Source organism: Moschus berezovskii, chromosome 3, assembly GCF_049115385.1.
Source record: "Moschus berezovskii isolate FMDL1 chromosome 3, NW_MosBer_1.0, whole genome shotgun sequence".
NCBI lineage: Eukaryota > Metazoa > Chordata > Mammalia > Artiodactyla > Moschidae > Moschus > Moschus berezovskii.
In genome coordinates this window covers 42,786,543-42,805,191 of record NC_142462.1, presented here as the reverse complement: position 1 = coordinate 42,805,191, position 18,649 = coordinate 42,786,543, and the positions used below count along the sequence as shown (strand labels likewise).

The 18,649-nt window shown below is 35.9% G+C and overlaps 1 protein-coding gene across 1 annotated transcript in view; it reads right to left on the bottom strand.

Annotated features, from left to right (window-relative positions):
• Positions 1-18,649, bottom strand: part of SEMA3D (semaphorin 3D) — a 207,363-nt gene that overhangs the window by 148,362 nt on the left and 40,352 nt on the right. Inside the window, exon 2 of the mRNA XM_055420629.2 lies at positions 826-1,016. Coding sequence (XP_055276604.2) covers positions 826-976 — 151 coding nt within the window. The 5' untranslated portion in view covers positions 977-1,016. The remainder of the gene's footprint in view (positions 1-825; positions 1,017-18,649) is intronic.

The following is an 18,649-nucleotide window of genomic DNA, read 5'->3' as shown; positions in this document are numbered from 1 at the left end:
CTGTATAGAATTAACCATTTTTCTATTTTTAGGGTGTTGGGTTGCTCACTGCAGGCCTAGGAGGCGTCTAGTTGCCCAGCTTCAAGACCAAAGAAAGAGCCCAGGGTCAGCGACAGAAATATCAGTGGTTTAACAGAAGGGGAGCTTACATGTCTGAAGCAAGATCTTGGAGCAACACCCCACAGAGGTTATGACTGACCCCAATGCGGAACATGGGAGCAGGCTTCACTCCCAGAGGCCTCAGGTTGGGGGTCAGGGGCTGGGGGAGGCCAGGCAATGTTACCATTTATAGAAAGAATTAACAGCAGGTTGGCTCATCAGTCGGACAGGATTGAACAACTGAACTGACTGAACTGGCTCATCAGTTACCAGGGAAATCAGCAGAGATGCCTTCCTCTGCTTTGATAGGCTATCTTGGCGGCTAAAACTCAGAACAATCATTAGCTGGAGTCTAAGCAAGCATGTAGGAAAGTCTGGCAGATGCAGGTGAAGCAGGTACTGGTTGAGCAGGAGACTTACAGAGAGCAAGAGAAAAACCATCATGAGTGGCCTGACCATATGTAGGGGATTGATTTGTTTTAATACAAGCTGACTGCAACTTGAGGATAAAAATTTCCTAATTATGCTAATCAATAGTTAATACTTGTAAACTATGAACTGAAAAGTATACATGGACAGTTTTTACATCTATTTTCTTCACCAAGAAAAATAAATAATTGGGCTTTGTGTTCTATAATAATATTATTATTAACTGATTACAAACATTTCACTGAACTCAGCAAGGGTTTCTAAATGAAGAGATGCTGAAAACACTGACACATTTACCTTTATAGGTTAGCTTGAGTCGTGGAATATTTTGCTTAGAAGTTCCAATGACTGGAAGAAACAGCATGGTCATGCTTATCATCATCAACGCATGAAAAAGGTGAAAATTGTGGCTTCTGGACTTTGGTCTCTCATCTTTAGTAACAATCATGATGAAAACAATGTTCTCTTTCAAACAGTGTTAACTGAATCTAAAAAGAAGAAAAAAACTATTAATATAGCAGTTTGAAGATTTCTCTATAATTAGTAAATTATAATTTTCTGAATGTATGTTTCTAAAAAAAATAATTTCTCCTTCTCTCTTGTTCTGCTCTTACAATTTGTTGCAGGGGAAATGAATCAGAACTGAGTAATAGAAGTGTAATAAATAAACGGCTGGCTTTAGTCAGACCTGGAGATGAGTGCAAAACAAAAACTTCAACTACTTAGGTTAATTAGCATCTCTTCTACTAAAGTGTTTGTCTTATTTTATGCAAATATAGGAGGAACCAATTCTTTCTGTATCTTGATGGATTCGTGATCAGAAAAGAATACTGGTAGAAGCCTACTCTTGCCTTTTACCATCCTCAAAGAAAAAGATCCTCAAGTAAAACTGAATAAAAGCTATCATTTTGAGAGAGTTCTTTTGTTTCTGACCAAAAAATATTTCCAAGTCTACCTATAATTGGGACAATTAAACATGATATGGTCGGGGCCATCAGTACAGATTTTAGATCTGGGACAAGGCAATCTTACCTGCAACCTATATACTCCACACAGGGTGGCACTGAATATAAAATACTGTACAAGAAAAAAATTTATAAGAGGACATAGTTATTAAGTAGGTTGCCACAATCAAGCTGCCTTGGTTGTCTTTGTTAAGACATGGAATAAATCAAAATACATATTTCCAACTAAGCCTTGTAATAATAATTATAAAATAATATTCATTGAGTATTTACATGAACCAGGCACTTTTTTAAAAGTGGTGTAAAAATCTTATGCTACTGTTCATTGTTTGTTTTTTTACCTTATTCAAGAATCCATATTTATTTAATTGCATTGAGCAGCTTCAGCTGCATGCAACAAATTCTGATAAATTCCCTTTTCATTTTTATTCTGTTATAAATATTTTCTAATTTTCCTTGTTATGGCTTTACAAACATATCCATCATTTAAAAGTGGACATTTAATTTCCAAATACTTGGAGTTTTAAAAATATCTTTGATATTACTCTCTCATTTTGATATTAATTTCTCATTCAAATGCTTTCTTCTCTGCAATCACCCTGTGTTTTTTTCAGTCTTCTAACTTTGGTGAGGCTTTAAATGGCTAAGTCAAATATCTCCTTGGTAAATGTCACACTGCAGTTGAAAATATGTGGATAATTTTCAAATATATTTTGATACTGATTTCTAACATAATTCCACAGTAATAAGAGAGTAGACTCTATATGATTTCAATACCTTTAAACCATGAAATTTTTGCACCTTCCTTTGTGTTCTTGGATATGTTCCAGTGTCTCCTAGTTTATACTCTATGGGAACTTGAACAAAATTTTTATCCTACTATTTTGTGAAAATTGTATAATTCTTAATTACGTTCAATTGGTTCATGGTGCTTTTCACATCTACTACATACTTCTACTTTTCTGTATATTCATTCTATTAATTTTTGTGAGTTTGATATTGAAACTCCAACTAAAAATCTTAATTTATCTACTTAAAAAATAATTGTAATATATAGTGGAACTATATGTAACTTTGTTCTGTATTTTCCAAGTCTCCTATAATGTGTTATCTTACTTTCATAATTTAGAAAATAAAAGAGAAAGAGAAGAAAAAAGCTGGTTTACATAAATTAAATGACCTAATGCTGATAAATTAAAACAAGTATGTCATTAGACTGAGGTTTCTCTAATGCCATGATAGCCTATCTAATTGAACAAAGCCTAGCCTGTAAATGCCTCAAAAGTACAGACTTAGAACACTGAGAACAACCAATCAAACAGGTAACTAGGCTTTAAGGTATGGACAATCAAATAATTTTCCTGTTTTGGAAATTTTCTTTAAGTAAGTCTTTCCCCTAATATCCATCTATCAGTGGAGTGCTCCTAACCACTTTCAGCTGCAGTTCAATTCAGTTGCTCAGTTGTGTCACACTCTTTGCGACCCCATGGACTGTAGCACGCCAGGCTTCCATCTCCATCACCAAAAGCTAGAGCTCGCTCAAACTCACGTCCACCGAATTGCTGATGCCATCGAACCATCTCATCCTCTGTCTGGCCTTCAATCTTTCCCAGCATTGGGGTATTTTCTAATGAGTCAGTTCTTCACCAGGTGGCCAAAGTATTGGAGCTTCAGCATCAGTCCTTCCAATGAATATTTAGGGCTCATTTCCTTTAGGATTGACTGGTTTGATCTCCCTGCAGTCCAAGGGGATTTCAAGAGTCTTCTACAATGCCACAGCTCAAAAGCGTCAATTCTTCGGTGCTCAAGTTTCTTTATGGTCCAATTCTCATATTCATACATGACTACTGGAAAAACCATAGCTTTGACTAGATGGACCTTTGTTGGTAAATTGACATCTCTGCTTTTTAATATGCAGTCTAGGTGTGTCATAGCTTTTCTTCCAAGAAGCAAGCATATTTTAATTTCATGGCTTCAGTCACCATCTGCGGTGATTTTGGAGCCCAAGAAAATAAAAGTCTGTCACCGCTTCCATTGTTTCCCCATCTATTTGCCATTCAGTGATGGGACCAGATGCCATGATCTTAATTTCTTGAATGTTGATTTTTAAGCCAGCATTTTCACTCTCTTCTTTAACCTTCATTTAGAGACTCTTTAGTTCCTTTTCATTTTCTGCCTAAGGGTGGTGTCATCTGTATATCTGAAGTTATTGACATTTCTCCTGGCAATCTTGATTCCAGCTTGTACTTCATCCAGCCCAGCATTTCTCATGATGTACTCTGCATATAAGTTAAATAAGCAGGGTGAAAATATACAGTCTTGATGTACTCCTTTCCCAATTTAGAACCAATCCATTGAAATGGTTGCTTCCAAATTTGCTAGCATATTGAGTGCAGCACTTTAACAGCATCACCTTTTAGGATTTGAAATAGTTCAGCCAGAATTCCATCACGTCCAATAGCTTTGTTCATAGTGATGCTTCCTAATGCCCACTTGACTTCAGACTCCAGGATGTCCGGCTCTAGATTAGTGATCACACCATCACCGTTATCTGGGTCATGAAGAACTTTTTGTATAGTACTTCTGTGAATTCTTACCACCTCTTCTTAATATCTGCTGCTTCTGTTAGGTCTGGACCATTTCTGTCCTTTATTGTGCCCATCTTTGCATGAAAAGTTCCCTTGGTATCTCTAATTTTCTTGAAGAAATCTCTAGTCTTTCCCATTCTATTGTTTTCCTCTATTTCTTTGCATTGTTCACTGAGGAAGGCTTTCTTATCGCTCCTTGCTATTCTTTGGAACTCTGCATCAAATGGATATATCTTTCCTTTTCTTCTTTGCCTTTTGCATCTCTTCTTTTCTCAGCTATTTGTAAGGTCTCCTCAGACAACCATTTCGCCTTTTGAATTTCTACTTTTTGGGGATGGTCTTGATCATGGCCTCCTGTACAATGTTACAAACCTTCATCCATAGTTCTTCAGGCACTCTGTCTATCAGATCTAGTCCCTTGAATCTATTTCTCACTTCCACTGTACAGTCGTGAGGGATTTGATTTAGGTCTGGTGGTTTTCCCTACTTTCTTCAATTTAAGTCTGAGTTTTTCAATAAGGAGTTCATGTCTGAGCCACAGTCAGGTTCTGGTCTTGTTTTTGCTGACTGTATAGAGCTTCTTCATCTTTGGCTGCAAAGAATATAACCAATCTGATTTCGGTATTGACCATCTGGTGATGTCCATGTGTAGAGTCGTCTCTTGTGCTGTTGGTAGAGAGTGTTTGCTAAGATCAGTGCATTCCCTTGGCAAAACTCTGTCAGCCTATGCCTTGCTTCATTTTGTACTCCAAGGCCAAACTTGTCTGTTACTCCAGTTATCTCTTCACTTTCCACTTTTGAATTCCACTCCCCTTATTGAAAAGGACATCTTTTTTTGTGGTTAGTTTTAGAAGGTCTTTTAGGGCTTCATAGAACCTTTCAACTTCAGCTTCTTCGGTATTTGTGGTTGATACTTCCAGTTTGGTATCACACAATTCAGATTGATTTTTGCTCAAATAAACTCTTAAATTTTTTAACATGCTTCCATTTATTTTTTATCAACGCTAGTGACATCCAAGAAAGACAGGTAATTATATATTTTTCTCATTTTACAGATGAGGAAACTGAAGTACACATTTTGATAATTCTCTCAAGGTCATATGGCAAATAAGAGATGAATTAAAACATTTGTTCCAGACTTTAGATAGAATCAGCCTCTTTTGCCCCAAAGTATTTTATGTGCTTTTCATTATGTCACAATCAAGTTATTTTCAACTCTTGAAAAGTCTTCCCTCTCCTTGATATTTTCTAAGACATAACTAATAGGAACAATATTGCTTTGCCTGCTTCTGGAAAGGATTCCAGATGTGGTACCTGCTTCAAGTATCAATAATTTTTGTACTTCCTTAGTGACAGTCAAGCCATAATGAAAAAATATTATACTTTAGTAATTATCTAATTATTTAATATCAAAATAAACACTTTATGCCTATATGGTTAATTTTAAGAGAAAGTCTACTAAGAGTATGTTTCTTATGGAAGATCAACTCTTTATTAAAATGCTTTTATCAGAATGACTTTGAATCAAGATTTCTTAAATTTATCTTAAATCTCAGAAGTCAAAATCAGTCTCGGAAGGTGAAATAAAACAAATTATATGTGTATTAATTTTATACATAAGACAAATATTCTAAGAATACATTACAGATTGTATGTTGTTTATTCATGAAGTATTCAACATGAATGCTTAATACAGTATTTTTTCTCAGTTAATTTAATTACCTGTAGGAAGTACCAAGCTATTCTAACTTTGTGTAATCTGTGCACATTTAATTCTTTGATTTAGAAGATTACTATAAATGAATCAAGTTTACTTAGATACTCATTTAAGAATAATGTACCAAATATGCCACACATATTTTCTACACATTTGCCTGACATTTTGTGATGATTCCAGAGATCTAATTGCCAACATCTGTTGGATCATAGAAAAAGTGAGAGATTCCAGAAAAACATCTACTTCTGCTGTCACCCTGCTTATTTAACTTATATCCAGAGTACCCCATGGGACATGTCAGGCTGGATGAAACACAAGCTAGAGTCAAGACTGCCGGGAGAAATATAATCAGACATGAAGATGACACCACCCTTATGGCAGACAGTGAAGAGGAACTAAAGAGAATATTAATGAAACCGAATGAGGGAAGTGAAAAAACTGGCTTAAAAGTCAACATTCGGAAAATCAAATGGCATCTGGTCCCATCACTTCATGGCAAATAGATGGGGAAACAATGGTAACAGTGAGAGATTTATTTTCTTGGGCTCCAAAATCACTGCCGATGGTGACTGCAGCCATGAAATTAAAAGACTTGGAAGAAAATTTATGACCAACCTAGACAGCATATTAAAAAGCAGAGACATTATTTTGCCAACAAAGGTGCGTCTAGTCAAAGATATGGTTTTTCCAGTAGTCATGCATAGATGTGAGAGTTGGACCATAAAGAAAGTTGAGCACCGAAGAATTGATGCTTTTGAACTGTGATGTTGGAGAAGACTCTTGAGATTCCCTTGGACTGCAGGGAGATCAAACCAGTCAATCCTAAAGGAAATGAGCCCTGAATATTTACTGGAAGGACTGAAGCTTGAAGCTGAAGCTCCAATACTTTGGCCACCTGGTGAAGAACTGACTCATTAAAAAAGACCCCAATCCTGGGAAAGATTGCATACAGGAGGAGAAAGTGATGACAGAGGATGAGATGGTTCGATGGTATCAGTGGACATGAGTTTGACCAATCTCTAGGAGTTGGTGATGGACAGGTAAGCCTAGTGGGCTGCAGTCCAAGGGGCTGCAAAGAGTCAGACATGACTGAGCAACTAAACTGAACTGAATGATATAATTTAAGAGAAAACAGAAATTTCAGTCTGATGTAAAAGATCTATATTATCAGCAGCCCTTAATGAAAATTCTAGCTTTAATAATTTAAGTAAAAATATATATTTTAGAATAAAACACTAATGAAGTCCCTTAGTAAATAAATTTTTTAGAACAAATTCTAAAAGACTAAAGTTTTGTATTATATAGAAACCATTAGGACAACACATACACTGTTGGCACAAAACAGTCACTTAATTGATGTACAGAAAAATTTATAAGAATTAGTTTTAAATTATGTGAGCTTTCAATTACTTGGTGTCTTAAAAAATTTATTTCTGCACCTTTTTAATTTTACATTTATTCATGTAAAACACAGATACATTCTTTGTGTTATCAATTTTCCTTAAAAACTTGTTTTTTTGCAAATGAAATATTTTTAAGGAATATACACTTAAGAATATATATTATATAGATACTCCTGGTCACTAACACCATAACTCATCTCCAAGCATTTATTAAGGTGAGAAGAAAGATGAGATTCTTTCCTAAAAGGAGCAGTTGATTAGATACAAATAATAAACTCTCAAGAAATAACTGCTAATATCAAGATATTGATATGGTGCTATGGAAGACAATCAAAGGAGTTTAATATAGGTTTAAGTAAGACAAAGCTAGTTTCATAGAGAAAGAGAATAAAAAAGGAGAGGGAAAAAAAAATGGAGAGACAGTTCCAGATGACAATGATACCTAGTGAAGGGTTCCAAAAAAGCTGGAAGCATGATAAAAATAAAACGGGTAAGGGAGGTAGCGTGATTCAGTGGGTGAAGGAGAGAGGAAACCAAAGAAGAATTTAGCCTAACACTTAAATGTGCCTCATGCCTGTTCTGGTATCTAATATAGTAGAACTCAAATGATGTGGTTAGTCCACACTCCCTTTGGTCTTAGACCATGAGTGCTGTTATCATCCATTTTCATCAGTGCTTTTTTGATTCCACTTGCCTGTTGTTTTCAATTTTCCCAACATCGTCGTGTTAGCAGAACATGGGTATCTGATCACAGCAGATCCACAGCTTTGCCATACAAACACACATACTTCCACCTACCCAAAGTCTCCAAAAAGAGTGAAAGGTTAGTTGAATGTCGGGATTAAACTAGGGCTTCCCTGGTGGTTCAGTGGTAAAGAACCTGACTACCAAAGCAGGACACACGGGTTTGATCCCTGAGTGGGGAAGATCTCCTGGAGAATGAAATGGCAATCCACTCCAGTATTCTTGCCTGGGAAACCCCATGGACAGAGGAACCTGGAGGGCTACTGTCCATGGGGTCAGAAAACAGTCGAACACGACTTAGTGACTCAACAACAACAAAGAGTTTAAGTATATTAAATTTCTCATTAGGTTTGGTTTTCCTGCGCTCTGGACATGTGTAATACTACTCTTTTATGACATGTAACTGCGCATGTAGTGTGAATGCATGTTTATGTACACAGGCAAAAGAGAGGAAACTTTCTGTGGGTGCATTTTATTAGCAATAGTGACCCCAGTACAGGACATTTCCTGTGAATTAATGACCAGTTGGGGTTAACGGCCCTTAGCTATGTATTGAGATATCTACTCCTCCAACTAGTCATTAATCGCTAAGACATGCCCTGTGCCTCCAACACTATGTTAAGAAGATTGATGTTTTGGTTTTCAATGAACAGGAGTCATACTGTTCCCTGTTACCTAACTCATTAATATTGTTAAATAAGTTAAAAATCAAAGCACTGCTTTCCTTGCTACTGTGACATTCCAGTAAGTGCCCACACGTGCTGAAACATTTGTTAAGGGTGACGGACAAAATAAATCAAAAATTGTGAAACCTCCTGAAACTTTTTTAAAACTTTACATATGTTTCTCCTATAAAACAGCCACTCTCTATAATCTGCTGTTCCTAATTCTTTGTTTCTCCTTCCAACCATCCTTTAAATTCAACAGTTAAACTTTTAATTGAGATCACTTATGGGTTAAATGTATTGCCAACAACCTCTCCACTAATCTATTGATACTTTGCTATCTTCCAGTGTATGGTAGTATGTATGTGTGTGTGTGTGTTTTGTACCCACAAGAGTGTGTGTCCCGCATCTGGGAAGAATTACAGAAGTAGGTGTGATTTAACCTAAAGTGGTGGATTTGGTGAATTGCATAGGTTATACTGCGTGCTACTGTCTGTAACAAGCTCAACCTGGAGCCAATTAACTGCACATAATCTGTTCCAGATGTGCACTGGGACAAACAGCACTCTTGGGGATCTTCAGATGTGAAGCCAATAGGGAGTGTTCTGATTATGAGAGAGTTTTACACACTGTTCCACTAAATCAGAGATTCAAATACATAATCTCACACTCAAGAAGGCCTTATGCCATTTCCCAAAGGAATACAGAGTCCAGAACTTATTAGATGGATGGTAAATTGTCAAAGATAGTATTTGAGGAGCAAGGGATATAAAATTTCACATTTGAACTTCATTAATTTGTTTTATTTATATCTATTTGTTCCAAAAGTGACTGAGGTAAAAATGTGTAATTATGGTGAAAAACTAGATTCTATGCTTAGGATAAGAATTAAAATACAATATAGGTCTTCATACCTGAAAACCCTGAACTTAGGATCCTTTCTCAGGTGTCTGTGTGTGTGTGTGTGTGTGTGTGTGTAGGTTTGGGAAAGGAGGAAAAGAATCCTTGATCTCTTAATTTATAAATAGCTATTTATTTTTCATGGGTGTCCTGGTGGCTCAGATGGTAAAGAATCTGCCTACAATGCAGGAGACCTGGGTTTGATCCCTGGGTTGTGAAGATCCCCTGGAGGAGGAAATGGCAACCCACTCCAGTAATCTTGCCTGGGAAATTTCATGGAGAGTGGGATGGCAAAAAGTTGGACATGACTGAGCAACTAAACAACAACAACTGCCTTCAGATGTCATGAATTTCTCAACAATTCATATATTCCAGGGAGTATGACAGATTACCTGATTTTTCAGAAATAATGAAAAAGGAAACTTACATGCTAAACTCAGTAAGAATAAATTATAGTAGTTCCACTTATATTTTGCAGTGGTTTAAACATAATGTTTCTATTTCTAAACTACACTGAAACTATATTGTTGAATAAACCTGTGCTCAACAAAGAACCACTGTTACATGTTACTTGAGTTTGCATGCCTTATATAGCCTTGCACTTAAAGCCTGATTAAATCCTCTAGGATCTTACCCCAGCTGAATCCAACTCAGTAAAAAAATAATAGAATAGTGAGATTTCAGAACATACACATGTAACCTGTTAGATTTAATATTGTGGGTTACATTTTTTCTTGAACATGACAGTAACAGCAAAACCATGCTTACACTGTAAGAAGTTCTAAAGAAATCAAGTGCCTCCAAGGTCCAAACTGTTCAAATAATAAACATAGAAAAAATTAATAAAATATGACCATAAATGGCTTTGCTAGTCTTCTTTCTTAGCCGTAAATCTCATATTAACTGGCTACTCAAAGTACTAATGGTTATCAGTTTGTAGGGTCAGAAAAAGTAACAAAGCATAATCATAGTCAGTTTGTCTTTAAATTTGATTAATCCTCAATTCAAAGGCTTAAGATTTTCCTTTCCATATTCTCATTTTCCAGAGAGCATTCTGATCCATGCATCTGTTCATGACCAAGATGATCTTATTCCTTACCCTTTGGAATTCTGATACACTTTATGAGAATTCTAGTATATTTTGTCTGCATTTTGTATTCAAAATATTAATGTACATTATTTAAACAGAATGTTGTTTAAAACTTAACACCCTACACCTCAAATATTGTGATACGTGCCCCCTGCAGTTTACAAGGAGATTTTTTAATTAATGAAATATTGAATAAAGCAGAGTAGAAATTACTGTAATTAAGAAGGCAAAACAATTATATTTTCTTGAAATTAAAAAAAGTTATCCATGTGTTTATTATTGAATGGTTCCTCGATTACTTTTAAGAATATCATTATCATCAAAAACTTACTGATATTTTGGTAAATAATAGAACGTTTTAGTAACTGTGTACTTTTACTTTTACTTGTACTTTTTAGTAAATGTGTACTTTCCTAAAGTACACATTTACTGATTCACTTAGATATTGAGTTATATGCCCAATAAAGATTTTCTCAGACTTTACAATACTGATCTATTATTTCTGCTATGTGGACAATAAATGGATTTAAACCTTTAAAAAATTGACCCTTCAATAAAAATACATTTTCTATAAACAAACTAATTTATTTATTCGCCCAATGGTCTCATGCACCTCAAGTACCTTGTCTTTCAAAGCAATGGAGGTCTCTTATATTCTCCTGATGCTTACTTAAGCAGCGCTTGTAGTAAGGATGGGCTTCCCAGGTGGTGCTATTGGTAAAGAACCTGTCTGCCAACGCAGGAGATGTAAGAGATGTGGGTTCCATCCCTGGGTGGAGAAGATCCCCTGGATTAAGGAATGGCAACCCACTCCAGTATTCTTCTCTAGAGAATCTCAAGGACTGAGGAGCCTGGAGGGCTACAGTCCATAGAGCTGCAAAGAGTTGCACACGACCAAAGCGACTCAGCATGCAGGCATCAATATCTAAAAGCAAACTTCTTACTCTGAAAAACAGCATATGGCAGGAAAAATGTGACCCTGAACTTCGTATTCACATAAATTCTCTAGGAATGTAGGTACTTTTGAGATCAAAACACTTAAGTTAAATGACTTTTTTAAAAAGCAAAAGCATGTGCTAAACACATTAACACAATTTATTTATTTCTTCACTATTTAATGAAATGCCTAAGGGAAAAAAACATTTCTAACAATGTAAGGCATCCACTTGCATAGTGAGAAAACTTTAAATAATTAACTTCATAAACATAACACAATCTGGGAATAAAAATAAGCAGTCTGTGAAAGGAACTAGGAGTCATATGCAGAATTTAGAAACTCAGTCTTCATATCAGATTTTAATTTCATGATAATTGACCCAACTGTGTTAAAAAGAAATAACAATTTTAATGTAATTAAATCTGAAAGTCACTAACATTTTAAAATTTATCTTTAGCAAACTGAGTTCAGCAACTGATGACTATCAAGTCTTTCTTAGGTGAATATTACAAGATAAGTCAGCACATGCTCATTGTAGGGGCTGCTAGCCCAGAAAAGGGCTGGGTCTCTGAAGACGGTTATCTGCAATAGAACTCTGAATTTTGCCATAGTTGATCTACCAGCTACTACCAGAAATTCAAAAGTTCCCAAGACTCTGACCCAGTCAATGCTTTCCCATTTGGTTTAGTTCTGCTATTAAAACACTAAAAATAATTTTAAAGTAATGTTATAACTTGTATGTATAAGCTAGTATTATAATTTTCATTTTTTTATCCTTACATGCTTGCTTGTTAAATTTCTTCTACCTACAGTTCTAAACATCCCCAGTTACACCTTCCATAATTCCTCCAGAAGTAGACTGACATGGTGCTTGAACACACAGGTGCAAAGCCTAGGTCTGCCACTTGCCTCCTGATTATTGATAGGAAAGTTACTCAACCTCACTGTGTCTCACTTGTCACATCTGAAATAGTAGATTACAGAAGTATTTAACTCATTCGTTTAAGGATTAAGGTATGTACACCATGCCCAGTACATAGTAAGCGATCAATGTGTATTAGTCATTTTTCAATTATTACTTACTGTATTTGATTTGTCTTAATTTTCTATTAAGATTATTTTTAACTACAAAAGCAAATTATGTATCTAAAGACATTTAGTAATGATCTTAACATATGCCTACAGTTTATAAGGCCTGTAAAATAAAGAGATCTCAGGAAACTATTGTATAACCTTCAAGAATATGAAGATAAACGAAAAGAAAAAAATCACAGGGTGCCGCCAAATCAAACAAATGACCACACAAGTAAATAAACTCCATTTCTATGGCTTAAGCAGGTATGGTCTGAATTTTGTTATATAAGATATAATTGTGCCTGGAGTGCTTCCAAAGCTACTCATTTAAATTAAATGATGTACAAAACTACAATGAGGCACCACCTCACACCAGTGATAATGAAAAAAAAAAGTGAAAATCGTTCAGTCATGTCTGACTCTTTGCAACCCCGTAGACTGTAACCCACCAGGCTCTTCTACGCATGGAATTCTCCAGACAAATGGCCAACATTAGAAAGTGTACAAATAACAAATGCTGGAGAGGATGTGGAGAAAAGGGAACCCTCCTACACTGCTGGCAGAAATGTAAGTTGGTGAAGCCACTGTGGAAAACAATATGGAAGTTGATTAAAAAATATATGATACAATGATCTCACCCCTGGCTGGGCATATAGACAGACAAAACTATAATTAAAAAAGATATATGCACCCTATGCTCACTGCAGCACTATTCATAATAGCCAAGACAGGCAAACAGCCTAAATGTCCAACAGATGAATGAATAAAGAAGACTTGGTTTATGTATAAAAGTTTCAGCATGAAAAGAGCAAAATAATGCCATTTGTAGCAACATGGATGGAACTATAGATTATCACACTAAATAAAGTAAGTCAGAAAGAGAAATATAAATACTGCATGATATCACTTAAATGTGGAATCTAAAATATGACACAAATGAACCTATATATGAAACAAAAACAGAATCATGGACATAAAGAATAAACTGGTGGCTGCCAAGGATGAGGGAGCTGGGGAAGGAATGGAGTGAGAAGTTAGGGTTAGCAGATGTAAGCTATTATATGTAGAATAAACAAACAACAAGCTCCTACTGTATAGCACAGAAAACTATATTCAATATCCTATGATAAACTATAACAGAATATTAAAAGTATACATGCTTAAATGAATAACCAAATCATTTTGCTATAGAGCAATAGTTTATACAACATTGTTTAAATCAACTATATTTCAATAAAAAATTAAATGATGTTGTTTTTAAAGAAAGAGAATATAACTACCCAATCAAATAACATCATATAAATCCTTAAAATCAAAATAGAATAAACATTGGTGAATATGTATAATACTTGACCTTAAGATTTTCACTTGTACTAAAAGATTAGATTAAAGGGACTTCCCTGATGATCCAGTGGTTAAGACACCATGCTCCCAATTCAGGGGGTCCAGGTTTGAACCCTGGTCAGGGAACTAGATCCCACACGCCTCAAAGTTAATGTGGGATTTTCCCCGATGACTCAGCAGGTAAAGAATCTGCCTTCCTGAACATGGGTTCAATCCCTGGGTTGGGAAGATCCCTTGGAGAAGAGAATGGCAACCCATTCCACTATTCTTGCCTGGGAAATCCTACGGACAGAGCAGCCTAGTGGGCTACAGTCCACGGAGTTGTGAGGAGTTGGACATGACTACTGAGCACACACAAGAGATTAAAAGGATTAGGCTTCTCTTGGTCTCTTTTCCAGAAACAGTACTAGTTTCAAAGGGAAAAACAGAGAATTTAAATAACCTTGTGGGATACTTGGAATTGAACAATATACTATACTCAATGGTATATTCAAAATATAGCAATGGCATATGCTATAATTAAATATATCCTTTGCATTGGATCTTAATACATTACATATATGTTTTAATTTTTATACATCTATCCATCTAGCCTATTTAATTCAGTGTACTGTTTTCCATTTCTAGCCCTCATCTTTGCTTTTAAAATGGGTAGAATGATCTTGCAAAAACTGTTAGCAATGTCCTTTGCTTTTCACCTTCTTTAAAAAAATTACTCTAATTATGATGCCACTTAAGTTTACATATTTTATAAGATGCTGACATCCTTTGACATATATAAAGTATTAAGTAGTTAATTAAAAGAATTTTCCTTCACAAAATAGTAGTCATTTAAAAAGGTGTATTTGGGGAATTCCCTGGCAGTCCAGTGGTTAGGAGTCTGTTTTCTCTACCAAGGGACTGAGTTTGATTCCTGGTTGAGGAACTAAGATCCCACAAGCCACATGGTGTGGCAAAAAAGTAAAATAAACATAAATTTTAAAAATAAGTTATATTTTATTCAAGATCAATTTTACAAGTTTTTTTTTTTTTACTTACATAAATTGTTCTTTTATTATAAAGCATATTTTCAAATTCATAACAGCTTACAAAGCATGGTAGATCTAACTTCATTCCCACTGGCTCTCTGTTTTATATGTGCTAGTGTATATGTTTCCATGCTACTCTCTCCACTCATCCCACCCTCTCCTTCCCCTCGTCCACAAGTCTGTTCTTCTATGTCTGTGTCTCCAACACAATACTGATATTTTTAAATTATACTGATTCATTATTTTGTAGAATGTTCCTCATTTGTAACGCATTCATTTTCAAGCTTAAGTAACCAATCATGGTGATTCCCTGAGATCTCACAGAAATCAGTGGCAGAGCACCTTGTACACAAATAAAAGACAACTAACTGTAAAAATACATAAATAACCACCCTAAATCTTTTCTGCCTCAATTAGAATAAGCAGGAGATTCCTGAGTTGAGCAGCCAGCTACAGATGGACATTTACTCATTTTATTTTTTATATATTTCTCTCTTAGAGAAAATATCATATCACCTCTTACCTCTGAGGTTGACTCACAAGTGAAACGAACACTGGAGTCTGAATTTTAAAATACAGAATTCACAGGATTTCCCTGGTGGTCCAGTGGTTAAAAATCTTCCTTGCAATGCAGGGGACATGGGTTTGATCCCTGGTCGGGGAACTATGATCCCACATGTTCTGAAGGCAACTAAGCCCCTGCCACAACTACTAAGCCTGACAGTCACAGCTAGAGAACATTTGTGCCACAACTACTGAAGCCCGATGGCAAGCCACTCCAGTACTCTTGCCTAGAAAATCCCATGGATGGAGGAGCCTGGTAGGCTGCAGTCCGTGGGGTCGCTAAGGGTCAGACACGACTGAGCGACTTCACTTTCACTTTTCACTTTCACACATTGGAGAAGGAAATGGCAACCCACTCCAGTGTTCTTGCCTGGAGAATCCGAGTGACGGGGGAACCTGGTGGGCTGCTGTCTATGGGGTCACACAGAGTTGGACACGACTGAAGTGACTTAGTAGTAGCAGCACTGAAGCCCGAACGCTCTGGAGCCTGCATACCACAGCTAGAGAGACTGTGCTCCACAACAAAAGATGCCATGTGACACAACAAAGATCTGATATGTCACAACTAAGACCCAAGGAACCCAAATAAATAAATACTTTAAAATAGAATACAGAATATTCTTTAGATATAATCTCTCAGCATCCTCAATAATTAACCTCATTTATTTTTCATCAAGTGTTACAGCAACTATAACTTTCTTGAATCTCCCAAGGGTAACACCGCCTGGTGATGGTTTGGGTTGTAATCCATTTTGCTACTTATCAGCTTTATGTCCTGAAAGAATTAACTTAATTTCTCTGATCTCAGTTTCCTCATCTATAAAATAGGATTATCAGTTCTTGTTAAATATGGTTGTTGCAAGAATAAGATGAGATCATTCATGGAAAGCACTTATGACTTTGCGAAGCACATACTTAGCTCTCAGAAATGGCTGGCCTACAGTTCCTCCACTTTTGCATGAACTATCATAGCAACTATTTTTCCAAAGATGTTAAATGGGGATGAAACTTAAAAGGAAACCTGGAAATTCCCATGTTCCCCTATCATGCTTGCACATCTGTTTTGTATAATTTGGCATTAAAGTTCTCAACTTTCATCCCACAATGTAAGCTTTTTTTCCGGGCACAGTTAGATGATGATGATGACGAAGTTGCTCAGTCGTGTCCGACTCTTTGCGATCCCATGGACTGTGGCCTACCAGGCTCCTAAGACCCCATAATACAGGAATAATAATACATTATTTTCTCTGAACTTCCAGTTTGTTGAGCACTAGCAATGTTCACTGCCAAAATTAAATCCTAACCAGAAGAATACACTTGCTTTATTGGATGTGGAAATTGTTAGAAAATAATAAAGGCCAAGTGAAAAATAATTGTTTTTTATTTTAAAAGACTCAACTTGGGGTTACTAAATATGTTTGACAAAAGTCTTGAAACTTACAGTTTTGAGGATAAATCAACCTAAAGTTACTTCTGAAAGCTTTTACATGTTAGGAACTTTAATTTTAATTATAACTGCTGTAGTTTTTCAAAGTATTCATATCAGTAATCTGTTGCAGTATGGTAAAATCACAGTTTAACAAATGTTTCCAAATGATATTTAGGCCATTCCCTACATCTCACAGGATCTGAATTTGTACCTTTCAGAACAAGGGTAATTTTCAACAGTAGACACGTGTTTCTTTTAAGCTACATGAAGGCAGACATGAATCACATACATAGCTGTATCCCCAAAGCCTAGCACAGTGTCTGGCATGGAGTATGTAGGAGATGAGCATAAATGTGTTAAATAAATGAAAGAAGCAGCCAACCTCTTTCTTTATCCTTTAGCAGCCCACTTATATTGCCTGGAGAATCCCAGGGACAGGGGAGCCTGGTGGGCTTCCATCTATGGGGTCACACAGAGTCGGACACGACTGAAGTGACTTAGCATAGCATAGCATAGCATATATGATGCATGGTGCTGAAGCAGCCAAAATGTCCATATGTCATCTCTGTGTGTAATATCATGAAGAACTGAAAAGTCTATGCAAACTTAAGAGTACCAGAAACATATGGAAGCTTTGGGATCGAACGAGAAGAACCTCATGTCTGCTTCAAAGATTCATACCTAGAAAACAGGAGAAATAACTGAGCAGGTCAGAGATATTTTTGGTATTTCTGGGTATCTTTTTTTCAAGGAATTTTCAGAATCGCATTTTTCTCACTTCACTCTGAGAATGTTGCAGAAAACTCCTGTATATAGACTGACCATAAAATAGTAAAAAGTTTGAAATCTGGAGTCAGGTGGGCCTGTGTGTGAGTTCTAATTTTACCACTCTCTGGACAAGAATTTCTTCAAAATTTAGGAAAAACTGCAACTTTTGTTATATTCTTTGATTTGGAATACTAAATATTAAATTCTCTTTCTACATAGTATGTGTATAATAAACCTTAGACATTATGATGAATATTCCTCAATACAGATTAAGATAGTTCTAGTCCCCCAATGGGGTATGGTCTGCCAATGAATCCTGTTGCTACCTATGACTGGGAAGTGAGTAAATGCCCATTAGCAATTTGGAAAATATTATTAAGTTTCACTCCCCCCATATCCCAATTGGTCTCAGTGGAGAAACTTTTGTAATAAGATAATAATATTTTAATGTGATTCTTTTACTTTCACCTTTATACTGACCCCCTTATCTCCTTATGTTAATGGCTGTTGTATATAGAAGGCAAAGCACAAAATTGAGCTTGGCAGAAATTAAGCACATTCTGTCTTTATAACTCATTCTGTCTTTACAACCACCATAGTCCTAAAACATTCACAGCATGAACATTTTCCTGAGTAAAGCCATATCCAGATGAAAAAGGAAGAGGAATGGTAAAATATGCAAACCACTCAGAAAAAAAAGTGGAAATGTAGAGATTATTGCTGTCTTGGGCAGCAAAGAATGTTAAGTTCAAATGCAATAGTGCATGCATGCATCTTTTGGAATGTCAAAGAACAAATAATTCTTGATCATAAAATGATGAGAAAAAAGAGATCTTCCTATCCTTGGCATTTCAAAAAATCAGTTTTTCAGGCACTCTTTGATGAAACTCTTGTATTGCATTACT